The 24,314-nt window shown below is 46.6% G+C and overlaps 1 protein-coding gene across 1 annotated transcript in view; it reads right to left on the reverse strand.

The window, feature by feature from the left end:
* LOC144757883 (uncharacterized) overlaps positions 1-24,029 on the reverse strand; it is a 61,427-nt gene extending 37,398 nt beyond the window's left edge. Inside the window, exon 1 of the mRNA XM_078646401.1 lies at positions 23,117-24,029. Coding sequence (XP_078502527.1) covers positions 23,117-24,029 — 913 coding nt within the window. The remainder of the gene's footprint in view (positions 1-23,116) is intronic.
* Between the last annotated feature and the right edge of the window lie 285 nt (positions 24,030-24,314).

Consider the following 24,314-nt stretch of genomic DNA (forward strand, 5'->3'; position numbering starts at 1 on the left):
CCGGCTCCTGAAGGGCAACAGGAGTGGAACGCACGACTGAATCACCGGGGAAAAGAAAATCTTCCGAGGGGAGAACGATCCGGTAATCAAAACGAGACTGCTGGAAACTCCTAATACAGGGCGCTAGGCAGGACTCGAAGAGGAACTCGGAAGCAAAGAAAGGGGGCGTGGTCACGTCCAAAGAACAGTAAGCCAAGGAGCGGCTTACGTTGGAGACAGCTGTCGTCGTCTGGGGACCGTCTGTAAATTACCAAAAGCGAAGGGAGGCACAAATCCGAACATAGATAAGGTTAGTTTCATACATCCTATCCTCCAACTATCGTCTATTCCTAACAATAAATGCACAGCTGAGAGCATGCACTCCAGCGAAGGACAGCGAAGGACAATGCCAGAGCAGCTGGTGCGTTGCACTCATCAGATAAACAATGTATAGCAGTAAGCGTTATCCTATATAACACACACAACACACCTGGACCCCCTCAGAATGTGACATCTAGTTGGTATTTATGGCCCCTTCTATAAGAGTAGGATAAAGTAGCTAAACACAATGGGCCACAGAAGGCACTTATTCATTTCGGTATTCACAGAAGTCATTTAGGAGTCTTAAAGTTAGGACACCTAACTTTACTACTCCTAAACTGAGAAAAATCCTAACTTGAAGACTTTCTGTATTTACAGAAGGCATTTAGGAGTCCTAAAGTTAGTACTCCTAATTTTATGACCCCTAACCTGAGAAAAATCCTAACTTTAACACTTTCGGTATTCACAGAAGGCATTTAGGAGTCCTAAAGTTACGACTCCTAACTTTAGGACCGTAATGACTGAAATTCAAATACCCTCCTCAAAAGCGTTACGAACAACATCAGAGTCTACAAACCAACGCCTATCAACTGAACTGACAGCACACTTTTGAGTTTCAAGCTCACCATCCTAGATTACAGGAGATCCACCACCTCTGGACAGGCAGCCGCTGCGGGAAGAACATCTCAGAGAAGGTCTGGGCATCGACCTCCTCCATACGCCTCCCCAAGCACACCAGCAACCTAGCGGAAGACATCAAGAACTTCAATGAATAGATCACCACTTGCACCAACAACCTGGCCCCCCTCAAGCACATAAAAATCAAGATCACAGAAGTACACAGAAGAACTCTGGATTGTGATGCAGCACTGAAAGCACCTGTAAAGCAAGTGGAGAATGATCCAAGATACCGCAGACAATGACGTCTTCTAATCTGCCCTGACATGCTTCCACCAGCATGTCTGAAATGCCAAGTGAACAGCCCACACCCAACGCATCGAAGCCAGCAACAACAGCACCGAATAAATCTTCTTTATAGTCAGAAAATTCACGGTGCTGCAGACACCACCAGCAACATCTCCCCTTACAAGACCCAATGCAACAAACTCTGTAATTTCTTTTGGAAGGCGATCACATCCACCTACGCCAACTTCAACCGGCAATCTGACTCCAGCAACCTCGCAGCAAGTCTTCCGATCTCAGCTGAAGAATGGACCATGACTATGTAGAATGCCATCTCCACAAAAGAGACTGCTGCAACCATGAAGACCATCCACTGTGGGGCCCCCTAGACCCATACCCCCACCACACTTTCAACAAAGGTCTAACCACCGCCAGTGACGTCCTCACTCCCATACTGAAAGACTCCATCAATGCGGTCTTCTTCCCAGAAACCCGGAATCAGGCAGCTGTCACAGCCCCACTGAGGAAACCCTCTGAGGACCTCACCAAACTCTCAAACTACTGACTAATCACCCTCCTATCGTACATGGCCAAAGTCCTTGAGAAAACCATCAAGAAGTGTCTTACCAGCTACTTCGTGAACCACCAGCTCCTCAAGGCCACCCAGAGTATGGAAACAGAGCTCATTGAACCTATCTACACCATTTGCATGAACTTAGACAGAGGAGAGGGTGAGACCGTCATACTATTGAACCTCTTGGCGGCGTGGCACATGGTACCACATCTCATCCTCTTCATGTACATTTCAAATGGCTCCTGAGAAATCACCATAAGACCGTCATCCACACATTCATCAATCGTAGTTTGGACTACCGGAACTCTCTCTATGCAGGAATCATCCAATAGCTCACCAGAAGGCTGAAAACCACCCAAAATGCAGCAGCCAGACACATCCTCAATCTCACACTCAAAACACATATCACAGCTCCATGGCCCCAGATACATAAGCGCCCACAGTTCTAACTCCTCACCTATATATTCAAGACACTACCCAACAAATCCCTGCCCACAACAACTGCATATCCTTCCATCAACCCCCTATGCACCTCCGTTCAGCCAGAATCATACTCAGACACATCTCATGCATACACAGAAACAGATCCAGAGGTCAACTATTCTCATACATCAATCAATCAGTGACACTTGCGCTACATACCCGTGGGGTCTCAAGGCGCTGGGGGGGGGGGGGGAGCCGCTACTGCTCGAACAGCCAGGTCTTCAGCTTCTTCCTGAAGGAGAGGTGGTCTTGGGTCAGGCGCAGGTCGGTCGGGAGGGAGTTCCAGGTCTTGGCGGCCAGGTGGGAGAAGGACCTTCCTCCTGTAGTCGCTCTTCGGATGCGGGGGACGGCGGCGAGGGCGTGGTTGGCTGATCGGAGGTGGCGTTTGGGAGCGTAGAAGTTGACTCGGCTGTTGAGGTAGCTCGGGCCTTGGTCGTGTAGGGCTTTGTGTGCGTGGGTGAGGAGGCGGAAGGTGATTCTTTTGTTGACGGGGAGCCAGTGAAGGTCTCGCAGATGTCCGGAGATGTGGCTGGTTCGTGGGATGTCGAGGATGAGTCTGGCTGAGGCGTTCTGGATCCGCTGGAGTCTCTTCTGGAGCTTGGCGGTGGTCCCGGCGTAGAGGGCGTTGCCGTAGTCCAGTCGGCTGGTGACGAGGGCCTGGGTGACGGTCTTCCTGGTCTCGGTGGGGATCCACCAGAAGATCTTCCGTAGCATGCGTAGGATGTTGAAGCATGCCGAGGAGACGTTGTTGACTTGCCTGGTCATGGAGAGGGAGGAGTCCAGGATGAAGCCCAGGTTGCATCACTCCTAAAGTGTGGAACGACTTCCGTCAACACATCAGAGCCTCCTCCTCACTTCTTGAGCTAAGAAAGTAGCTGAAGACATGGCTCTTCAAAACACGTCTAGAGCTGGGACAGATTGAGGTGGTCTTGGGTGCAAAATTGATGCAGCTTAATTTTTTTTCCAATGTATTTATTATTAGGAATGTGTTAGACCCAGCGGTTTCTGGCTGGGATGCATCTAAGCCAGGCAGAATCCACTGTCCTAGATAGGATGAGTAGGAAACACTGAAACACTTGTCTGATAACCTACGCTCACCCTTGGATAGCTTGGCACAGAGCAGTCAGGCTTATTCTCAGGGTCAAAGTGTAAAGTGTTGGAACAACCCTCAACCTCGCAACACTCTGTGGACGCTACAAAAAGACCCCATACAGTATGTATACAACACTGGTCTTTGTATTGCACACACATTGAAATCACAACAACATACACATTTCATATATATTTTACAGTTATATCAAATGTTCAAACTCTTCCATTAGCTGCAGAACGGCATTAACATATATATAATTGTCCAAAGTGTTCGCTTGCACCATTATCCCTTCAGCCTTGTAAGCAACATACACACAATACAAGCAATCTCTTCCACATTAAAAGCAACAGAAACATATATCCAGGCTGTTCAGAGGTATTCCACTTTTCCGCGAACACATTTGCATAAACAACAACATTCCCATTATCGCGTACTCCGTATACTTGTAATGGTCAAGAAATCACAGCTTCTCTCTTCACCTTGCGACTTAGCCCCTCAGCCACTCAAACTACACCAGCCAACGATACAGATTGCCCCTGCTGTCGACACTTCGGTTAGATTAAGGAACCACCTTAAGAGGAAGGAAAAAGTTACACGTTTTCGTCCATCCAGATTAGGTCCTCTGGCACCTAGTGGCACCTTCACGAGTGCAGGATCACTATCCTCCCCACAGGAAAAATACTGCAACACCAGAAACTGGCACTCCCCCAATTTGGAGAATGATTTCACCTCCGGCAGAGGTGGGAGCTACAGTTGCTCAAGGGAGCAAGTCGTGGGTGCACACAAGGCACGCCAAGACCTTTCAGTCACGCTATCCTTAACAACATAGTACCTTGTGGCGTGGGCCTGGAGAGAGGGAGCGAGTGACCTCAGACTGAGGCTGCGACGCCAGGCACTGTTGTCCTCTCAATCTGGTAATCGGACACAGTCTATGCTGCCAGCTTGGCTATCGGTTGGCTATCGCAGACTCTGCAAACTTCTCACAACACTGCTCAGAAACCTAACGCTTAGGAATACTAAATAGCAGAGGTGTCCGGCTGAAAGCTCGAGCCTCTCAGACTCATTAAACGTCCCCTGCACTCATTGAACTTGTCACTCTATAGCCACCCCAGGTGTGCCACTGAACTTTACCAGCTCACTCTACGGCACAGTCTGATGGCTGCACACGTCGGAAGGGTCCTTGTCCCAACCAATGGTCTTTTCCACTTGTTTACCCCTCACCCTGCGCGGTCCTTACGAGCTTGTGGAAACAGGGAGACCTTTTCTATCCCTGGGAACTCGAGCCCTAGGAGAGTGGTTGGGGACCTGGGTCACAACAGTTGCCAATTAGCTGCAGGCCAGCAGCATCCAGGCAAAGTCCCATTCCTAGAGCACAACACAGATAATCCAGTTGCAGCCCCCGCCCCAATAGTTTTTCTTGTTGATGTCCCAGCATCAAACCAGCGTAGTATGTTTCCAATCCCCAAAGCGTCTCTAACTACTAAAGGCAGAGCCCCAGTGGTTATACCCACAATGACCTATGAAGATGAGATCCGTTGAAAAGGCCACCTTTGAGGGGGGGGCGCTAGAGGGCGCACTGCGGGATGGCTGGCTGAACTGTCGGCTCCGCCGGGCGGACGCACCATTACCGGCCCTTTCACCCGTCCCATCAGCCGATGCACCCGACCACAACGCAGAATCGGATGTCGGAAGGTGTAGCCGACGCGCTGGTGTGGCGGTGGTAGCTACCAGACCGACCCACCGCGAGTAAACAGCGGAAAAGCGGAGAACTGCCGGAGCTCGCTCAAAATGGCCGCTCCAAGTCCTCGCCGGCACTGACGGAGATCTTCGCCTGCCCGCCACCGTGAGTCATAACAAGAAGGTGAAGGGGAGGACTGGCGAGGTGGGGGACACAGCGGGGCTGCGGCGCCGCAATAACGAGCAGCTACGGCGTAAAATGCAATAACAAGCGGTGCGTTCCAGCAGATCCAAGATGGCGGCGGCGCTGAAACGCACGGGACCGGCACCGATGCCCGCCCCCGGGGCAGGCGAAAAGTGACCACGGAACACGGCGGCACACCAGCGGGAAGCGGAAAGCACACACACGTGGTGCGCCTGCCAATGGATTGCTCCGGTTAGACTCGGACCGCTGCCCAGCCTGAATTACGCGCCAAACGGCTATACACACGCAGGAAGGGTGAGACAGGCACCGGAGGCACGGGAACACATGGGGATCCCCACGAGACGCTGACAGCACGAGCAGCACCCCACAGCCGACCAGCACCCAGAGGTCACGGAGGGAACCTGCTGCAACCGCCATCCCTACCCATCCCACGACTGGGCAGCGACCTCAACGGCGCTCCTGACCACCACACAGGTCGATGAGTAGACGCACCTCGAGGTGGGGGGCCCAGACACCGGCGGGACAAAGTACACGAACGACCTGCGACTCGCACACGACAGACCTCACCTCGCCTCACAGGCAGCGGAGCATGGGAAAACCGGACAAACAACAGTCCAAGCTCCCCTTTGAAGCGCGGAAGCAGCCCAAAAACGCGACGACCACCCCTGAAGTTGAAGGCGACGGGGAATTGGCAGAAGGGTCAGCCATGGAATCAGTGCTCCGCGCAATCCAGCAAAGCCTACAAGAAATGAACGGTAAACTTGACAATGTGGTACAGAGGGTGGATAATATGGCGGCCAAAATAGAACAACACGACGGGCGGCTAGTGGAGGCGGAACAACGTATCTCCGACATGGAGGATGAGAATAAAACCGCAGCGAAGAAATACGAGGGGCTGGAGAAAACGGTGGAGATATTGCGAGCGAAGGTGGAGGACCAGGAAGCGAGGTCCAGGCGGAACAACCTCCGAATCTCAGGCCTGCCGGAATCCACCAACACTGGAAAGATGGAAACCTATATCGAATCACTCTTGAAAGAAATATTTGGCGCGGACAAATTATCACCGGTGTTCCTGATTGAGAGAGCCCATCGCTCCCTGGCACCTGTTCCGAAACCGGGAGCTACCCCAAGAATGATCATAGCACGAACACTCAACTACAGGGACAGGGACGTAGTCCTTCGACTCGCCAGGGAAATGGGTAAGATCACACATCAGGGGAACACTCTGGAGTTTTACCCCGACCATACCATGGCGGTACAGCAGGCGCGGAAAGAGTTCGCACCGATCAAGAAGAAGCTACGCGACCTGGGACTGGAGTACGCGATGCTGTACCCTGCTAAACTAAAGATCACAAACTTGAGCAAGCCGGTTATTTTGACATCAGTGCAGGCGGCTTATGATTTTGTCAAGCAGCAAGGGAAACGACGGAAAGAACAGAACAGGGCGGAATCGACCAGCGATGTGGAATAACAGGAGCAGCGAGCAGGATACCTGGATGCGCCCCGGTACAGGCGAAAGAATGCGTTGGACATCAGGTGTATTGGGGCGGCCAGCGTCGACCCGCTCTGGGGTTCTTGCCCGGCATAAGTGGAACTAAAAGGCCTGCGAACTAGTTATCCGGACAGGAGAACCCGAGACAGACTACCACACAGTGAGTATGTGCAAGGCTGGTGAGCACTGATGAACGTACTGCAACACTGAATGGGCGGTGGTCCACATGGCCGCATTGGCAATGACTATGTTATCGGGGCCGCGAACTCTAGCAGGCCTTTGAGCCGGATGCTATTGCCAACACTGCCTCAAACTTATAATGACGAGCGACACTGGGAAACGGCAACACACACGGCTTACTGTTACCGGAAGCCGCACTTCTCCCTCGAATGGCGGGTGAGGGGAAAATGGGTGAAAGAAATTACACACGTCATTGCAGCCGTTAGAGGCGTCTGCCCACGTCCACCACGTGGATGGAGATGTGTGTACCTGGCGACACCCCCAAGAGGGTGCGCCCCACACTGAGTTTTCGAAAGAAAGTTATGTTTGTTACGGGATGGCTTTGGCAAAGTTTGGGGGCTGAAGTGGGTGGGGGGTTAGAGGGGGGAAAGGGTATGTCCGAATCACTAACTCTGTGTCTGAGAAGCATGGCGAACTCCTTGACCGTACCAGAACACACAGGTTCAAACCTCTGTTTCCCTAACCGGGCGGGCGGCACGCATCATGAGATCCACTATGTACTGTCCACTCACTGCCGTGCAAGGCAGTCACACTTAAGGCGATATGTTCTGATGGGCACGGGTACAAATGTCAAGAGTTAAAGAATTGGCTCTACTCACATGGAATGTCAGGGGGCTAGGCACTCCGAAGAAGATCAGACAAATGTTTGCCTATCTTGACAGGTTACATGTAGATTTAGTGTTCTTGCAGGAAACACATATGAGCCCCACACACGCACCTACCCTGGGAAACAGGTGGGCAGAATCGGTAACAAGCTCGAACTACTCCACTTACTCCAGAGGAGTCAGTATCCTCATACGTAAAGGGACTCACTTCGAAATCACAAGTGTGGACAGGGATTCGGAGGGTAGGAGTGTAATGGTGGAGGGGAAACTTAGGGGACAGAAGATCCTACTACTGAACACTTACGGTCCCAACGTGGATGACCCTGGGTTCTACAGACGCCAATGGCAGAAACTTTCAGATAAAAATGTAGAGCATGTGCTGTGGGGGGGCGATTTCAATGTAACGCTACAGGACCACTTAGACAGAGCGGCACACACCACTGAACACCATGGTAATGCACGTCATATGCTGGGGGAGGCGATGGAGGACCTTCAACTGACTGACATTTGGAGGGATGGCAACCCGGGGATCACGGCAGCGACTCACATTAATGCAGCAAACAATAGTTGGGCACGACTAGACTACTGGCTGGGCACACGAGAAATGCTATCTTGGGTCAAACACGTTTCACACCCACCCAGGACACTGTCAGATCACAACCCAGTTCTGCTGAAAATTGAGATTCCGCAGTACGAGCCACCGCCATTCACTTGGCGTTTTAATGCGGCGGCCATGAAGGATCCACTATACGCCACCACTATACGCGCAGCGATTGTAGACTACTTTGAAATAAATGGCCCGACAACGGACGACCCAAGTCTGCTGTGGGAGGCCTTCAAGGCCACAATCAGGGGGGTATGCATCAGCACGTCCTCAGGCATACTTAAGGACATCAGACAACAACTTAGAACTCGCGAAGAGGCGATACAAGAGCTGGAGCGCATGTACACACACACAGGAGACACTGCGGTACTGGGAAACATACAAACACTTCTGACTGAACACAGACAGTTCGCATCTGACGAACTCAGATATGCCGCAAAAAGGGCCACGGCCAGGCGCTATGGAGAGGGAGGCCGACCAGGCAAGGCACTAGCAGACAAGATCTGTTCGGGGCGGGCCCCTCAAAATATAACGGCCATCAGCAGGGTCACGGGGGAAAAGGTGACTGGTATCAAGGAGGTAATAAGGGAATTTATGGCACATTACAGCACCCTGTATGCGGCGCGACCCTCGCCCACACAAACAGAGTTACTGGCATACATGGAGGATGTGGAATTGGCATGGTTGTCCGATGGCCACAGGGCCTACTTAGCGCGGCCTGTAACGGTGGAAGAGGTAACTGACACTATCAAGCGGCTGCCGAACAACAAAGCGCCAGGCCCAGACGGCTACGTGTCAGAATTCTATAAGGAATTTGTGGATCTGCTCGCTCCCCATTTGGTGAGACTGTATGGCGCATCACATGAGGCCCAGACGCTCCCTGCATCCATGAGGGAGGCCTTGCTTATAGCTCTCCTAAAGCCAGGTAAGGACGAAGACAAATGCGACTCGTATCGCCCTCTGTCCTTACTGAATGTAGACACTAAAATAATCGCCAGTCTACTTGCCGAAAGACTTAAACCACTTATGCCCCTCTTAATCAGGCCGGACCAATCTGGGTTTATTCCTGACAGAGCCACAACTCACAACACTCGCACCCTATTCGCCCTGGCACACTACTTGTCCCCCGACACGAAAGCAGTAGCAGTGCTTCTTGACGCTGCCAAGGCGTTTGACACCATAGGCTGGTCTTTCATTCAGGCAATTCTGGTGCGCATGGGGTTCCCCCTGATGTTCCTTGGGTGGATATCAATGCTATATACCAACCTTTCGGCAAGAATCCGCATAAATAGGCATACCTCAGAGCCAATTCAGATATGCAGAGGCACTAGGCAGGGCTGCCCGCTATCACCAATGCTTTTTGCGCTGGTTCTGGAACCTTTGGCCTGTAAAATTAGGCAGCACCATCACTACTCGGCCATACAGATGCCATCACGCCCCATTCACATATCGCTGTACGCCGATGACATGGTGCTTTATGTCAAAGAGCCGGCGCTCAACCTGAATCCGCTAATGAGGGAGTACATTAAGTTCGGGACCCACTCAGGCTTACAAATAAACTGGGACAAATCACTTATCATAGCACTAACTGACAGCACACGACCTACGCCCCTAGATTACCCGCTCGAATGGCAGGATGACCCTACAAAGTACCTGGGAGTCTGGTTTCACAGGGACCCGGAGATAGTAATTCGCACGAACTATGGGCGAGCAATAGCGTCCTTGGAGGATAAAGTAAAGCGTTGGAACAAACTCCCACTATCCCTAGCGGACCGGGCCGCCATAGTGAAAATGGTGCTCCTGCCCAAGTTTCTATACCTTTTCAATAATATCCCAATTAAGCCGCCAGCGGCAGTATTTCGACACATAAACACCTTGGTAATTAGTCTGCTCTGGGCCGGGAAGCAAGCTCGAATGGAATTGCACACAATGACACTCCCATATGCGAAAGGGGGCTTCAAGGTGCCTGACTTTTACCTGTACTACTTATGCGCCCAGGCGCAATTTGCGCATTACTGGCACCACGAGGTTCCCTTCCTCACACATGTTGCGGTGGAGGAAGGAGACACACAACCGATACCACTGGCAAACATATTATTACACAAACGCCCCAGACTGCACGAACGAGATATAAACACTGTAGACGCCACAACGGAGGCATGGAGGTTGATGGGCAAGGCAGCTAACGCTCTCCCGCTGTACGCTCCGGCTCTTCCGCTGGCCCACCACCCACATATTTCCGTTACACACGAACAAGCAGGCATGAATCTGTTGAAATGGGCAGGTATAGACAAAATGGGTGACCTATACCAGAACGGGGTATTCCAACCGTTAGATGCATTACAATACATAAGTAACCCGTCCCTACTATTCAAGTTTAACTACTATAGGCTGCAGAGGGCCCTACAGGAACATTACCCAGCACACCCAGAGGAACCGACGTCACTAGCGCCCCTACAACTCCTACTCACCACACCCACGGCATCACACCTAGTGTCCAAACTATACACGAGCCTACAGGGAGCGATAGGTGGGGGAACTGACAAAGCACGGCAGAGGTGGAGTGAGGGCCTAGTATCACCACTCACTGAGGAAGAATGGACATCTGCTTGTATGCTGACCAACCTGCTGACACCGAATGGAAACTTGCGGCTAATACATTACAAATATCTACATCAAGTGTACTACACCCCTCACAAACTATTTAGGTATGGGTTGCAGGAAGACTCAAGGTGCAAACGGTGTAAACAGGAGGGGGCGGATTTCATGCACCTCGCGTGGCATTGTCGTAAAGTGGCGGGCTACTGGGAGCAAGTAATACAAACATTGAATGAGATGTTGGGTACCTCCCTGCTATGTGAAGCTAGGATTTGCCTCTTAGGTATCGAGCCGCAGCTCAGGGCACGGAAACGTAAGTTCTGCGCAGTAGCGCTATTGTTGGCCAAACGAAGGGTGTCCCTGCACTGGAATAGTAGAAGAAGCCCAGCACTTAAAAGCTGGTTGGAGGACATGGCATACTGCCACGATACGCTGATCACATATGAAGAAGAACTCCCAGCCAGTTCTAGGCCCAGGGACTATTGGGAATACTACAGAGAATATGTAACGCAGCACGAGGCAGAACGAGAAGTAAATGATGACAACTAGGACTGAAATGCGAAGGGGTGTAGTATGTACTTTATAGCTTTATGTTGCTTTAACATAATTGCACTTTAAGGAATGTTATGCTTAGGTTCCTGTTCCATGTTCTTATAATGGTGATGTGTTTGTCATGCAACAAGGGGGTTATACTAATGTACACAAAAACGTGGTACAGATCGGGAGGGAGGATGCTGTGACACAGAATTTTTAATACCAATAGACACTACTGAGTTCAGTTAATGGACGGTTAATATTGAGTACAGTTGGGAGAAAATTATACCAAAAAAGTAAGAACACTGGCATTGTGACAAATGATCTTAGCACTGGAAACTACCACTATGCTTGCATTATAATACGCCGCCGGTCCTCGGGATGTCGGCTGATGGGCTGTGTATTTTTCTTCTCTTTGTTGTTTTACTACCCAGCGAGCCCACTCGGGCACACATGCAAACAGCCGGCCATTGATGGTTGTAGGCGAAGCAAATGTATGGTGTTATCATGTCTATTAAGTGCAAATAAACCTCTTACACCAAAAAAAAAAAAAAAAAAAAAAAAAAAAGAAGGCCACCTTTGAAAAGCACGGGCCCTCTCTAAATGTTGTCATGGCTGACATCCTACCCTGGGAGGCTTGATCAGTATCTTTAGTGGGGCCACAACCCTGCCACTTGGAATGCAGGTGCCAATTCCACCCCCTCTTAATCAACACAGGAAGACCCCTCAGAGTGAGAGGTCTACAGTATACCTTGAGCCCTTGGTTTACGGCTTTCTTATCAGAAATGCACAGATGTAGCCATCCCCCCCAGCAGCCACCTGTGAATTGGAGACAGGTGGATAGGCATACAGAGCCATGAGTACAGACATTCCCACTTTCCCAAAGTGGTATTTCCACCGTCATAATGTCGAATTCACTCACACCACCGGAGTAGGTTCGCCATTACGAACTCATCGATATCAAACACTATAGGGACACTCTTCAGCATACAGGAAATCCAGCTCAAAAGCCTTTCCACAGATCCCTCAGGCCAATCCAATACGAGGAGCAGGCCCTACTGTACCAAACACACTACTCGGTGCCGTTCACTACCAGTGTATGCAGCAAACACACACACCTGCCCTACCCTTTACCAACATCGCACCCTGTCCCCAGGGAGTACTCAGATATAGCAAGAGACATGCCGAATCTTGGCAAGCGTATTCTTAAATGCCAATCCTAGTAACAGTAACCTACACACACAGGCCCCGTCATGGCAAATCTGTGGCACATTTAAAGAACTACCTTCGTGGGTGGCACAACCAGTTCTGCAGGCCCACGAAGAAGGTGTTGAGTTACATGCCCTAGGTATGTCTTACCTCTAGACAATGGACTTACAGCAAACTCAATTTAGCCAATCATGTATATACTAATCATCAGTATGTATAGGACAAGCACATCAATTTGGCACTGAATGGCAGTGTAAAAAGCGATCAAAGTCCTTAGGCTATTACATAGATCAGCGGAAAACCAGGAGGGACAAAAGCAAAAAAATTAAAAGTTGAGAGAAACCACACTAGAAAGGGCCACCTCCAACAGAATTTCTTAAGATTGGTATGTTTGATACAAAGGTAACACAGATCTGTGCAGAATGTGCATAAACACATTTATAAAGGAGGACGGTTGGAACCTGGGACCTCTTAACTATTTCACTTGAGCTGAGATTGGTACATTGATCCCTCCCTTTGGATCATTTACAACGTTCGGTAATTGGGATTAAATCCCAGATCCAAAGCTATGAACTTTGTTCAAGTATTGGTATCACTAAACAGCACACTATACCTATAACACTTGAAGACTCACATTCACGTCACACCTAAATCACATTTTTAGCTCCTAAAATGTAATTCAACTTTTGGCAATTAATGTTCCTTCTTTCTGTCTTTCTTTCACATTTTGGCCGATATCTAATAAGTACTTTTCTCCATCCTTCGTGTGTTTTCTCTCTCTATCCCTTTTATGTCTCTTCTCTGACCTCTTCTTGCGTTTTCTGCTCGCTCATCATGTTCTCCCCTTCCCGCTGAAGTGTCAACTAGAGCAGAATGACTTCAAGAGTCTCTTGGAATACTTCTTGTAGGCTTCATATCCTAGCACAATCCTCATCAACACACCGTTGATGAGAGTGTGAAGCATCCCCTTGTATCATTGTCATACAAGTAGCCCAGGGTACTTGCGGCAGTCACATATTAGAAAGTTGTGCTGAAGTCTCACTCAAAGCTGCCTAATTCTTCCAAACTATGGGGAAGAACTAGAACTTCACATGTGACTTTGCTTAGACGTCTACAGAGTGCCGAGAAGTCCCTGACTATTCTGCACCGAGCAGACCCTCTTACAACAAGTGATCATAAAGATTTTGGTACAGAGAGGAGAGGCCGAGAAGAGTGACTGACAGTCCCGCCAACGTCTGCTAAGACAGACACAATTGAAAAAGACACACTGTAGACTCGCCTCATACACACACACACACACACACAGCCTGTAAAGACAACTCTACCCTGTTCAGATGCACACACATCAAACCTGCAGAGGTACATTAAAAACACAGACACGTACGTTCCACTGCTTGAAATGCCTCCTACCTGGCAGACCCAAGGGCAGTGCACACACACCCACAATCCCTGCAGCAGACACACAACCTCTGCAGCAGATAATGCTATAAGCCAACCTATGTCGTTGGAAACTATTGCAATGACTGAGGTTTTACCTAGATTGAGATATGAAAACAGGGGCAAAGGGGCACGGGGCAGCAGGGAAGGTTTGATGTTCAACTGCCTGAGGGACATGCTTCTGACAAGGGTACAGGTGGACAAGTCAACAAACTAACAGCGAGAGCCGAGCAAAGAGTGTGCACAGATTTCTCATAAAGCGCTAAGAGGCAGTGCAATGTGAACATATTTTTAACAGTGCAGTAAGATGCAGTAGAGTGGCACAAATTCCTCAGTACAGTAAGATGCATTGTAGTGACACAGAGTGCTGTAAAGTGCAGTGTGCACAGATGTGTCACAGTGCAGTAAGATGCAGTGCAGCATGCACAGATTTCTCATAGTGCAGTGAAATGCAGTGCAGTGTGCACATATTTCTCACAGTGTATTAAGATTCAGTGCAGTGCACAGATCCTCTCTTTAAAACAGATGATGACGACAAACACCCCCAGGGCCAGATGGAAAGCCCCCCCAGAGGTCCCTGGATAGAAGAGCCTGGCTCCTGAAGGAGATTTCCTCCAGGGTTATTCAGTCAACTTCTACAATCGCAGCACAAGGTGCTGACATTCTCCTACCTGAGCAGAAACCTGTGCAGACATTTCCAGACTCTCTCCTCCTCCTATGGCTGGGGTGGGGTAGGTGCAGATTTGGGGTCTAGGAGAGGTAGTGGGGGGTTGTGAGGGTCTGAAGATGAAGATAACTGCATGGACAGACAGGGCGTCCTTCCTCCTCTGCAGCAGGCTGGACACAGAGGGAGAGGCAGGAAGTGACGTCATCATCTACTGCTTGTACTGTCTCTGCCACCGCTGACCTGGAACAGGAAACCCTTCTCCCTTTCATACAATATGCTCATTGTATTAATCTTAGCAGGCGAAGCGCGCCCTCTGCTGGCCACTTAAAGAACCATCACATCCAGTCGAGTCAATATACACACACAAGCATTTTGTGGCAGGAAATATCTGGGTGTTTAGAAGTCACAGAAATGAATGTTTTTAAGATACACAGAGTCCTTGTACATGGTCTCACCCTTGGTTGATGCTGTAAAAAAGTATTTACAGCTTGTCTTCATATGACCATCTTCAAAAGAATGATGCACAGGACTACAGAGTATTTACAGAGATTGTCAAGTGGAAGTGGCAGTTTATATTTCATTAAATATGAGAATACGTGTTAGTGGTGCAATTAAACTTGTCAGCTTATTCATTTTTTAATTTTCTTTTGAAACACTTTATTGAACGGGTTTTTCAAATGCACATCATGGTACATAGCAAAGTAAATAGAGAAAAATACCATGCAACTTTAAACACCAGACCAAATACAGTGGGGCATAAGTCATATGTCAAAGCGAAAATTAAAAGAACAGATTTTTCCTAATCTTTCTATGTTTTTGGGTTATTTCTTATCATAGCCGCCAAGGATTCAGATTGCTATGATTGACATTTCAATGACTATGAGTGACACTTTCTGGCCAGCATTTTTAAGTGAAGAAGAAGAGGGAAGCATATAAACATCAGAAATTACACCCATCTGATCAACAAGAAATTAAAAGTTAAGTGCTGCAAAGCACCAGAAATGGAAGGGCACTAACCTAGTGCCCTTGTAAAGTCAGAGGCACAACACTACTGTTAACTGCTGCAACTAGTTAAAATAACTAAAACACTCCAAAAACAATTTATAAGCAATAGCTGTTTGTTTGTTTTTCAGAGTTTTATATAGCTCGAACTTGACCCGGTATCGGGTATCAGAGCACCTTACATAGCACCAGTTGTGTTAAATGAGGACACATTCATCATTTTTGGTAGGCATTAAGTAATTTTCTCAGAATGACAGGATGTTCAGCGTCATTGCCGAGACTCGAACCCAGTTCCCCAGATTCGAGGGCGACCGCCCTAGCCTTTAGGCCAACTATGGTTTCACCATTATTTTTCGCCATGCATGCCATGGTGTAAAGCTGTTCCTGTGACTGATGGAGCTAAATCTGTTTGTCTATTTCTGTATTACACATGCAACACAAATGGTGTAATTCATAAGGATATATGCGGACTGCTGTGATTACTGTCTTGAATCAGGAGTCACGCTGGAAGTGAGAGGAGCTCTCTCACCTGGTGGTTGTCACCAGCTTCAAAGTACTAGTGTTGCCAGGCGACAGCAACAATTCCAAGAGGCCGGGCAGGTAGGAAAATTGAACTAGGGACATGTTGCCACAGCCTCGGATACCTGTTGGGATAACGGGCCGGTGTTCCACGGGCACAAAAAGACGGGGAGCTCAAAGCAACGTTACACCCGCAGAAAAGCAATTAGTCATTCCAGCTTTCACCAGCCTTAGTACACCCACTGGGCCCTAGGCTTTCTGCTGGCAATCAATTGAGGCAAAGGAGGAACATCACTGGCCAGGCAGCTCTCTCTGTCCCACGCGAGACCCGGGTCTAGCCTTGTAGGATGTGAGCGGGCCGACACAGATTTCCGCTGCCTCACTCTTCATAATTATAGTTAGCTAACAGTAGTCCAGGTCACAGACTGGCAGGCTGCTGTATTTCAAGAGACACTCATTGACAACTCACAGAAGCAAAATAAAAATCATTCATTACAGCTGAGATTCCAACTGCCACGTGAGCCGGCGTGCCACGCGCCCACAACCTCAGTTTAGTTGCATCAGTATGGCCAGCCCTCCACGTACTATGCATCAGGCGTTAGACTAACGCATTTCAGTGTGGTGGTCCGCATCACGTCACTGAAATGCGAAATCACGCATTATAGCGCCTCCTCAGCTGCTATAATGCACCATGACTGAGGGGCAATGATTGTTGTGCGCTGTTCCAGTTAGGTTTCAGGTGTGTGCTCATGATCTGCTCCTCGCAGCTCTCTACTTTGTTACAATGTATTGGGACTGGACACACCACAGGCCGATACAATGTCGCATCATTGAGGAGTCACTACCCAATGGACCCTCCAGTCTCCTTTTTTGTTTCGTATTGTTCAAAATTATATTAGTATTTATTTGAAGAGATTGTGATAAGTTATTGGTTCCAATAGTTTTATGCGGATCATCTCCTATAATGGGGCTACTTTGATATACCTGGTTTGTTTGAGTTAAGGGCATAGGTTCCACTCCAGAGTTTACATTTTTTATTTTTACTGATGCTTCAATTGGAAGTGGTGCACCCGATGATAATAACTGTTGAGCAACTCCCGACAATAATTCAGATGAACTTAAGTCCCCAGGCTGCAAATGTGAGGTTAAGGGGATAGTTAACAGTTCCAAATCAGTTATTTGCCCCCATTGATTGGCCGATTCTTCCTTTATTTTAGGTATTTGATCCACTTCATATTTTCAGGCGCACCTAATCCTCGATTTGATCTTGTTATTCTTGCCTCGCTCAGCGGTTTAATTGGGGTTTGCAGTTTACATGAATCTGGTTGTATAGTTAACATGGCTCCCATTAGGTCCTTCATGAAGTCAAACTTATTTGGAGTTTCTTTGGTTTCCCAAATATACATACCATTGGAGATATTAGCAGCTGATTTTCCCCCCGCTAGTTTTACTTCCATTTTATTTAGAGATGTTGAGTGTTGGAGTTGTTACTTATCCTTATTCCATTTTTAATAGTCAAATTACGGGACGCTCCCCCACAGGTTTCCCATCAACAAAGTGTGGTGTATACAATCTACGTGTGTTCACCATTCTGTAAGACTTACATGAAGACACTAGGTAGTTTAATATTAGCTACAATATTGACAGCCGCCAGCTGATACTAGATAGGATCCCAGTCGGCCCTGCAGTCGGCAATAAACAGATAGGATCTCGGGTATGTCACCTAGTTGGTTCCCCTTCACACCGGAGGGGAACCAACCAGGTGACATACCGTGAGGAGAACTCCCGCCAAAATTAGGAACACGAGAACCCTCATCCCCCCAAGACCATGGTACAATTTTGCTACCTTATACATACTACATGACAATGCTTGATCGTATGTATTAGCGCATACTTATTAGTTGCAGCGCACTTTCATTTTTAATTTCCTTTGATTACCTGAACGTAGGTCATTTAGGAGTGGCGTACACAGGGCTGGTCCTGACGAAGAGCTCTGGGGAATACTCGAAACATGTTGACGTATACTATGGATTCCTAACCCATTATAGCTAGGTTTTTCCAGTATCTTACCCGTTTTTAGACAAACCAACTAGGAGCAAGAATAAATTTATTTCACCCACTAGCCAGGTATTTTTAACTCGCTCTGTCCACTCCACTACTCTTTTCCCCCACACATAGTGTTCACTAAAGTGCTCCTACGTAATTCTGCAAGTCGCAGCACGCCTCAGTTCGTGGAGGACTGAGATGGCCCCTATGATGAGGCATGTCACCAAGGGGGAAACCCTGGGGAGCGAGGGGACTCAAGAAAGAATGTTTTCTTTCCTGCTGATTTTCTGACTCACATTGAGTGAGCATCTCTTCCACCTTTGGCTGGTTCTTCACCCGGTATCTCGGGTTTTCAGGTTTACCATTGCATTAGGAGGGTGGACCTAGCATATACCTCTACCTCCCCCTTATTTTTCTGATTCAAAGAAGAGAAGAGCCTGCCATGGGTGTAAAACTATCAGTAGACTGCAGTGATAGGGGAATGGAGATTGAGAGAGGCTGTTGCACAAAGAAAACAAGACAGCAACAGAAGAAAAAGTGCCAGGAAAGTAGCAGTGAAACAGAGGAAACAAGATCTGAGATAGCTGTAATTATGGGACACAGTGGTGCAAAGAAGAAAACGCTGCTCAGAGTTGGTGACCCGGAAAGACAGCAGTAGACAGAAAAATAACTGGATTAAAACTGTATTTATTGAGAGAGACTGCTGTACAGACGAATAAAAGTATCTTCCAAGCTCAGCAGTTTAAGAATTTACCCTCAACAGTTGTAATGGCTTTGTGATTTCAATTCATGCACTGCTTGAAAGATTGCTTGAATTCATTCGAAGAGAGCAGGCTAGGCAGCGAGCCTCTGTTCCTCTTTGTAGTCGAGGCACCTTACTACAATTTGCACCGAAAGATTTACAACAGTAAAACGTAAGTCAATCAACTGGACTGATCGCTCGTTTTATTAACACTGGTGTTCCTTATCTTTTTTTTTTTATTCTAAATTGTACCGTAAAGAAATAGGTGCTTTGAATTACTAATGTGGCTCCTCGGAGTAGTGTTGCAGATTTGGCTATCATTTGTTTTGGTATAAAGCAATTTAGGACCTCCTTTCTGGCAACCCTCTGAATTTGTCAAGCTGAAGCAGCCCATCCTCTTCTCATTCTTTGACTTTTGATATAATTGGAATTTTACCCCCTTGCATCATGACTTATGCACATCGTCACTTCACTCCAGTGCAGAATCCCCTTCCTAGACCAACTTAGCTCTGCAACCCAGATGCCCTAGGGCATAATGTGGTGCTGTCTGCATCAAGCATGGTATCCTCCGTTAAGTGGGAGAAGTAGAGAAATGAGCAGGAAGTAGGAATGGGCAGAATGCAGATTCAAAGTATATCAGTTTGTATGTCAATGTTGGGAGAAAATGTGTACCAGTTAGGGAATCATACATGCATTTGTGAAATAAACATTCATCCAAGGGTTTTTTGGTGCTGTATTACAAATGCACAGTACCCAACTCAGTGGTACACATACTCTGGTGCTTTATTTTCCTTAGGGGTCTTATTTTTAATAACAGCTTAGATTTACTTCTGCTCCCATTCAGCAATCCTGGTATTGCTAACTGTCTTTTGAGTATTCGGTTTATGTGATTGGTGTTTACGAAGTGCTGGTAGTAACTACTGCTGCATGCCTGCCAGATAGGAACTGTAACTATTAAGAGCAATTTGAAGAAATCACATATGTATGTAGAAGAACGGGAGGGCAGCTTTCAAAAGTGCACACAAAGAAGAATGCAATATCTTAAATTGTTCGACAAAGTTGGTTTATTCAATTTACTTTAAAAATTTAAAACGGGAAATGTCACTCTTAAAGGTGGAGAACAGCATGTCTGAGATGAAGATTATTTTATGGCAGTAATTATGAACCGCGCTTATTTTTTTCCAGCTTGGTATTTCTCTACCTCCCAAATTAAATTAAGTTGAACATCTCACTCTGGGGCTTTTGCAGTAGTAACATATTTTAAATACAAGCATGTACATAAAACATCTTGTGCCTTTAATATAAAAATTGTGGTACCCGCACAAATATGTTCCTTATTTTCATTATTGCAGGGTGTGTACATCTGGTGTCTGCTATTGAAGTTTCAAAAACAGTTTGTTACTATTTTTTCTCCTGAGAATGGTGTTAGTGTGGCTGGCGAGTCGCACCTGTTCAAGGCTTGTTCAAATCGAGAGTCAGGAAGAAAAATATCACCCTTTGTCTACATTCATTAGCAAGCCATCAAGAGCGCTTCTCCTGTCAGCAGGAGATTCCTTTGTTTTGCGCGCCCCTTAAGGCCCCCTGCGCGGTGACAATGACATTGCGTGTGGCCGAACAGGCACGCAGCTTAGAGGGAACATAGAGCCCAAGTAGAAGGTGGACACTATGATACCGCAGTCGTCAGCAAGCGTATAGAGACACAATGGTTTTACATACGACTTTATGCAGCCAAAGAAGGCTGCACACTACTTCTACATATAATCTGATTCAACAGCACAGCCTCGGAGGGTGGCACACTGCTTTTATGCAACCTTTTATGCAACATTACAGCCTTGGAGAACGGCACACTGGTGTTGCACAAAACCTGACACAATGTTGCAAACTTCCAACCAAGGTCTAAGGAAGAATGGATTATAAAAATAAACTGGAGAATTTTGGAAGTTGATAAGAAGAATCTATCACTATTCCCCCCTGTTTGAACAGAGGTCAGAACCTCAGGAACCCTAACAACAATGACCGACATACCTGGGGCGGTTGGTGTACGTACATCAGACCATAATTCTGAACTACTTGCTTCTCTTCAGGAACATTATATAAAGACTGGCTGTCTCAAACTAGGAAGAAAGGACACAAACTCCCTTGTAGAACGCTCTCAGTGTATCAAGTACATTATTTATGGTTTTACAAAAAGCAAAAGCAAACTCTCACTTTAGGAGTAAAACAAAAAAGTCTGATGGGCACCCGTGTGAAACATGGCAGCCACTCAGCAAACTTTAGGTGCTTTTAGAGGAGCTCCTGTTGCTCCTCTGAAGGCACAGGGATAGCCAGGTTGGTGGAGATCACTAAATATGGTGGACGGTAGTCAAACGGGGTAGTGGAAGTTGTTACGCCTGCTCCTCTGGCAGACCATGGACCACCTGTCAAACTATAAAGGTAAGGGACAGTCTTCAAATGTAACTCAAAATAGAAAAATCACTAAAGATAGAGGGGCTAGATTCAGGGTGTGGTGGACAAGGCACTTTATAAAAAATTCAACAAAGCATTATACCAGCCAAACCACCGGTCCTCCCACCAGCCCTGTTTATAGTTGGACAGATTGTCAGCCTTTCATAGGAATTCCCTCTGGGTCTGTCGACGGAAAACTTATTTCGAAGGAGAAAGGGCTCTCGAAGAAATCCCATCAGACATTAAATAAAACAGCGCCATATAAGAACCTTATAAAAATAAAAAAGTTAATTTAGTATTTGAGAAATTCATGTTTAAATCCCTTGTGGGACACGCTGCTTTCACGTAATCAACATTCTGTGGTATTTTTATGGATTATTAACAAGAGTAGTGCCAGGAAACAGACATATTTTTAGGCTTCCTAAACAAATTGGGTATGAATTGGGTAGAAACAACTGAATTAGGTTCCCAAAACAGGAGTGAATCCAGATCTCAATATTACAGGTAGCACTTCTCTCTTCATTAACACAGAAGGAGAGGTAGTACCATCTCAAGAAAAATCCACAACCTGCACTCTGAGAGAAGGCATAGTGGCGAGAATAGACCCCTATTATTGCACCTGTGCCAGACTCCCTGCTGAAAGCAGTCATGCTATTGAGATTTGACCCCTCTATTGCCAAATAAACTAGACTCCTTGCTGACATCACACATTATCTTTATAGTTTAGGGAATAAATCACATTTAAGATCTCCTATACAATCAGCAGTCAAATACCATGAATTCAAATAAATGTGTTGTTTTATTACAAATCTAAAAACATACATTTCGTATTAATATGTACAATCTAGTCATCATTGTGTACATTTCATAGCCTCATGATTTTACTTGATCTATCATAATTTAAAGTAAATTGAGGTTGTTTTTTAAAGGCTTTTGGATGTCCATCCATAGGTGGAGTTTGGATGTTTGGTTATGTATCATTAATATAGATTTTTAAAGCATTGGGTTTCAAATTTCTTATGCCAATAATGACCATGCAAACCACTTGTTCAGTTTAGAACTTGTTGCTGATAACGTGAAAGTAAAGTGAATTTGGCCCTGGAGTTAACCCCTTTAGTGTGTTATGTATAAGGATGGGTGTGCTGAAGAGCAGTCTCGTTCCTGTTACTGACTGGCTGTGTGGTGGTGTGGTGATGATGATGATGGTCGGCAGCAGGAAGAACATCCTAGACTCAACAATTTGTGAAAATGAACTTGGTGGAAAGCATTAGTTTCTACTATCTTTGGCTACTGAAGATTTATCCTTTCTTCTGATGTGCTACAGCTACAGCAACAAAAAAGCACCTTACAGATGGTTAAGAATGCTACGATCCATCTTATTTGTGCTCGGAGGACGTCCCAACTGCATCACAAAGTTTCACTGTTTGCTCACGAGGCAGCACATACTTTTTATGCCGATTCATTTACCTGCAGTTTATAAAATAAGAGTTTCTTTTTACTTGTAAAAACGAACCTGAATATCATTTATATCAAAAATCGGTATCTTTTGTGTTCTTTTACATTTAAATCCAATTTTTATTTCCAGTGACAAGGTTCAAGAAATGTAAAGTAGGGAGTCGATAGTTCTGGACTGTTAAGAGCTGGAATTCTTTACTGCTCAAGATTCTTTACTTAACTGTCAACCTTTCAGAAACATATTAAGAACTAAACTTTAGGTATTTCTTCAGACATTCATTGCAATGGTATGGTTTTTCTCCTGTGTGTGTTCGCTGATGATTCCTGAGAGTTGAGGAATCACTAAAATTACTTCCACATTCATTGCAATGGTATGGTTTTTCCCCAGTGTGTGTTCGCTGATGACTTTGGAGTTGTGATAACCGACTGAAGGTCTTTACACATTCACTGCAATGGTATGGTTTTTCCCCAGTATGTGTTCGCTGATGTCTTTGGAAATTTGATAACTGACTGAAGCTCATCACACATTCAGTGCAATGGTATGGTTTTTCCCCAGTGTGTGTTCGCTGATGAACTTGGAGTTGTGATAAATGACTGTAGCCCTTCACACATTCAGTACAATGGTACGGTTTTTCCCCAGTATGTGTTCGCTGATGTCTTCGGAAATTTGATAAATGACTGAAGCTCTTCACACATTCAGTGCAATGGTATGGTTTTTCCCCAGTGTGTGTTCGCTGATGAACTTGGAGTTGTGATAACTGACTGAAGCCCTTCACACATTCAGTGCAATGGTACGGTTTTTCTCCGGTGTGTGTTTGCTGATGTCTTTGAAGAATTGATAACTGACTGAATGCCTTCACACATTCATTGCAATGGTATGTTTTTTCTCCTGTGTGTGTTCGCTGATGACTTTTAAGATTTGATAATTGACTGAAGCTCTTCAGACATTCATTGCAATGGTATGGTTTTTCCCCCATGTATGTCCGCTGATGATCTTTTAGTAGTGCTAACTGACTAAAGTTCTTCACACATTCATCGCAATTGCACGTTGCTTTTCCTGTGTGTGTTTGCTGATGGCTCTTTAGTAGTGATGACAAACTAAAGCTCTTGCTGTATGATTCTTCTTTCTTGGGTAGTGTCTCTGGGTCAGGTTTATATTTGTCTGCATCCCAATACTGCATTTCCTGAGGAGCTAACATGGTTGATAAAGCACTTGTGTTATTCTCACATTCCATGTATGTGTGTGGTATTTTGGATGCTTGATTTCAGATTTCAGAATGAAATACAAGACTCATCAACTATATATATTATAATTGTGGCAAGTAAAGCTTCGCTGTAGGTGGTTATGTCTTTAGATTGCAGAAGGGTTTTGCATGTTTATGAGTGAAGATTAGTCTTCATTGTGGGCGAAGCAAATTGGGACAGTCTGTTGTAGATAAGAGACCCTCTCTTCCCTTTACCCTTCAATTGTCTGACTCCACTCC

The sequence above is a fragment of the Lissotriton helveticus genome, chromosome 1_1, assembly GCF_964261635.1.
Source record: "Lissotriton helveticus chromosome 1_1, aLisHel1.1, whole genome shotgun sequence".
Lineage (NCBI taxonomy): Eukaryota > Metazoa > Chordata > Amphibia > Caudata > Salamandridae > Lissotriton > Lissotriton helveticus.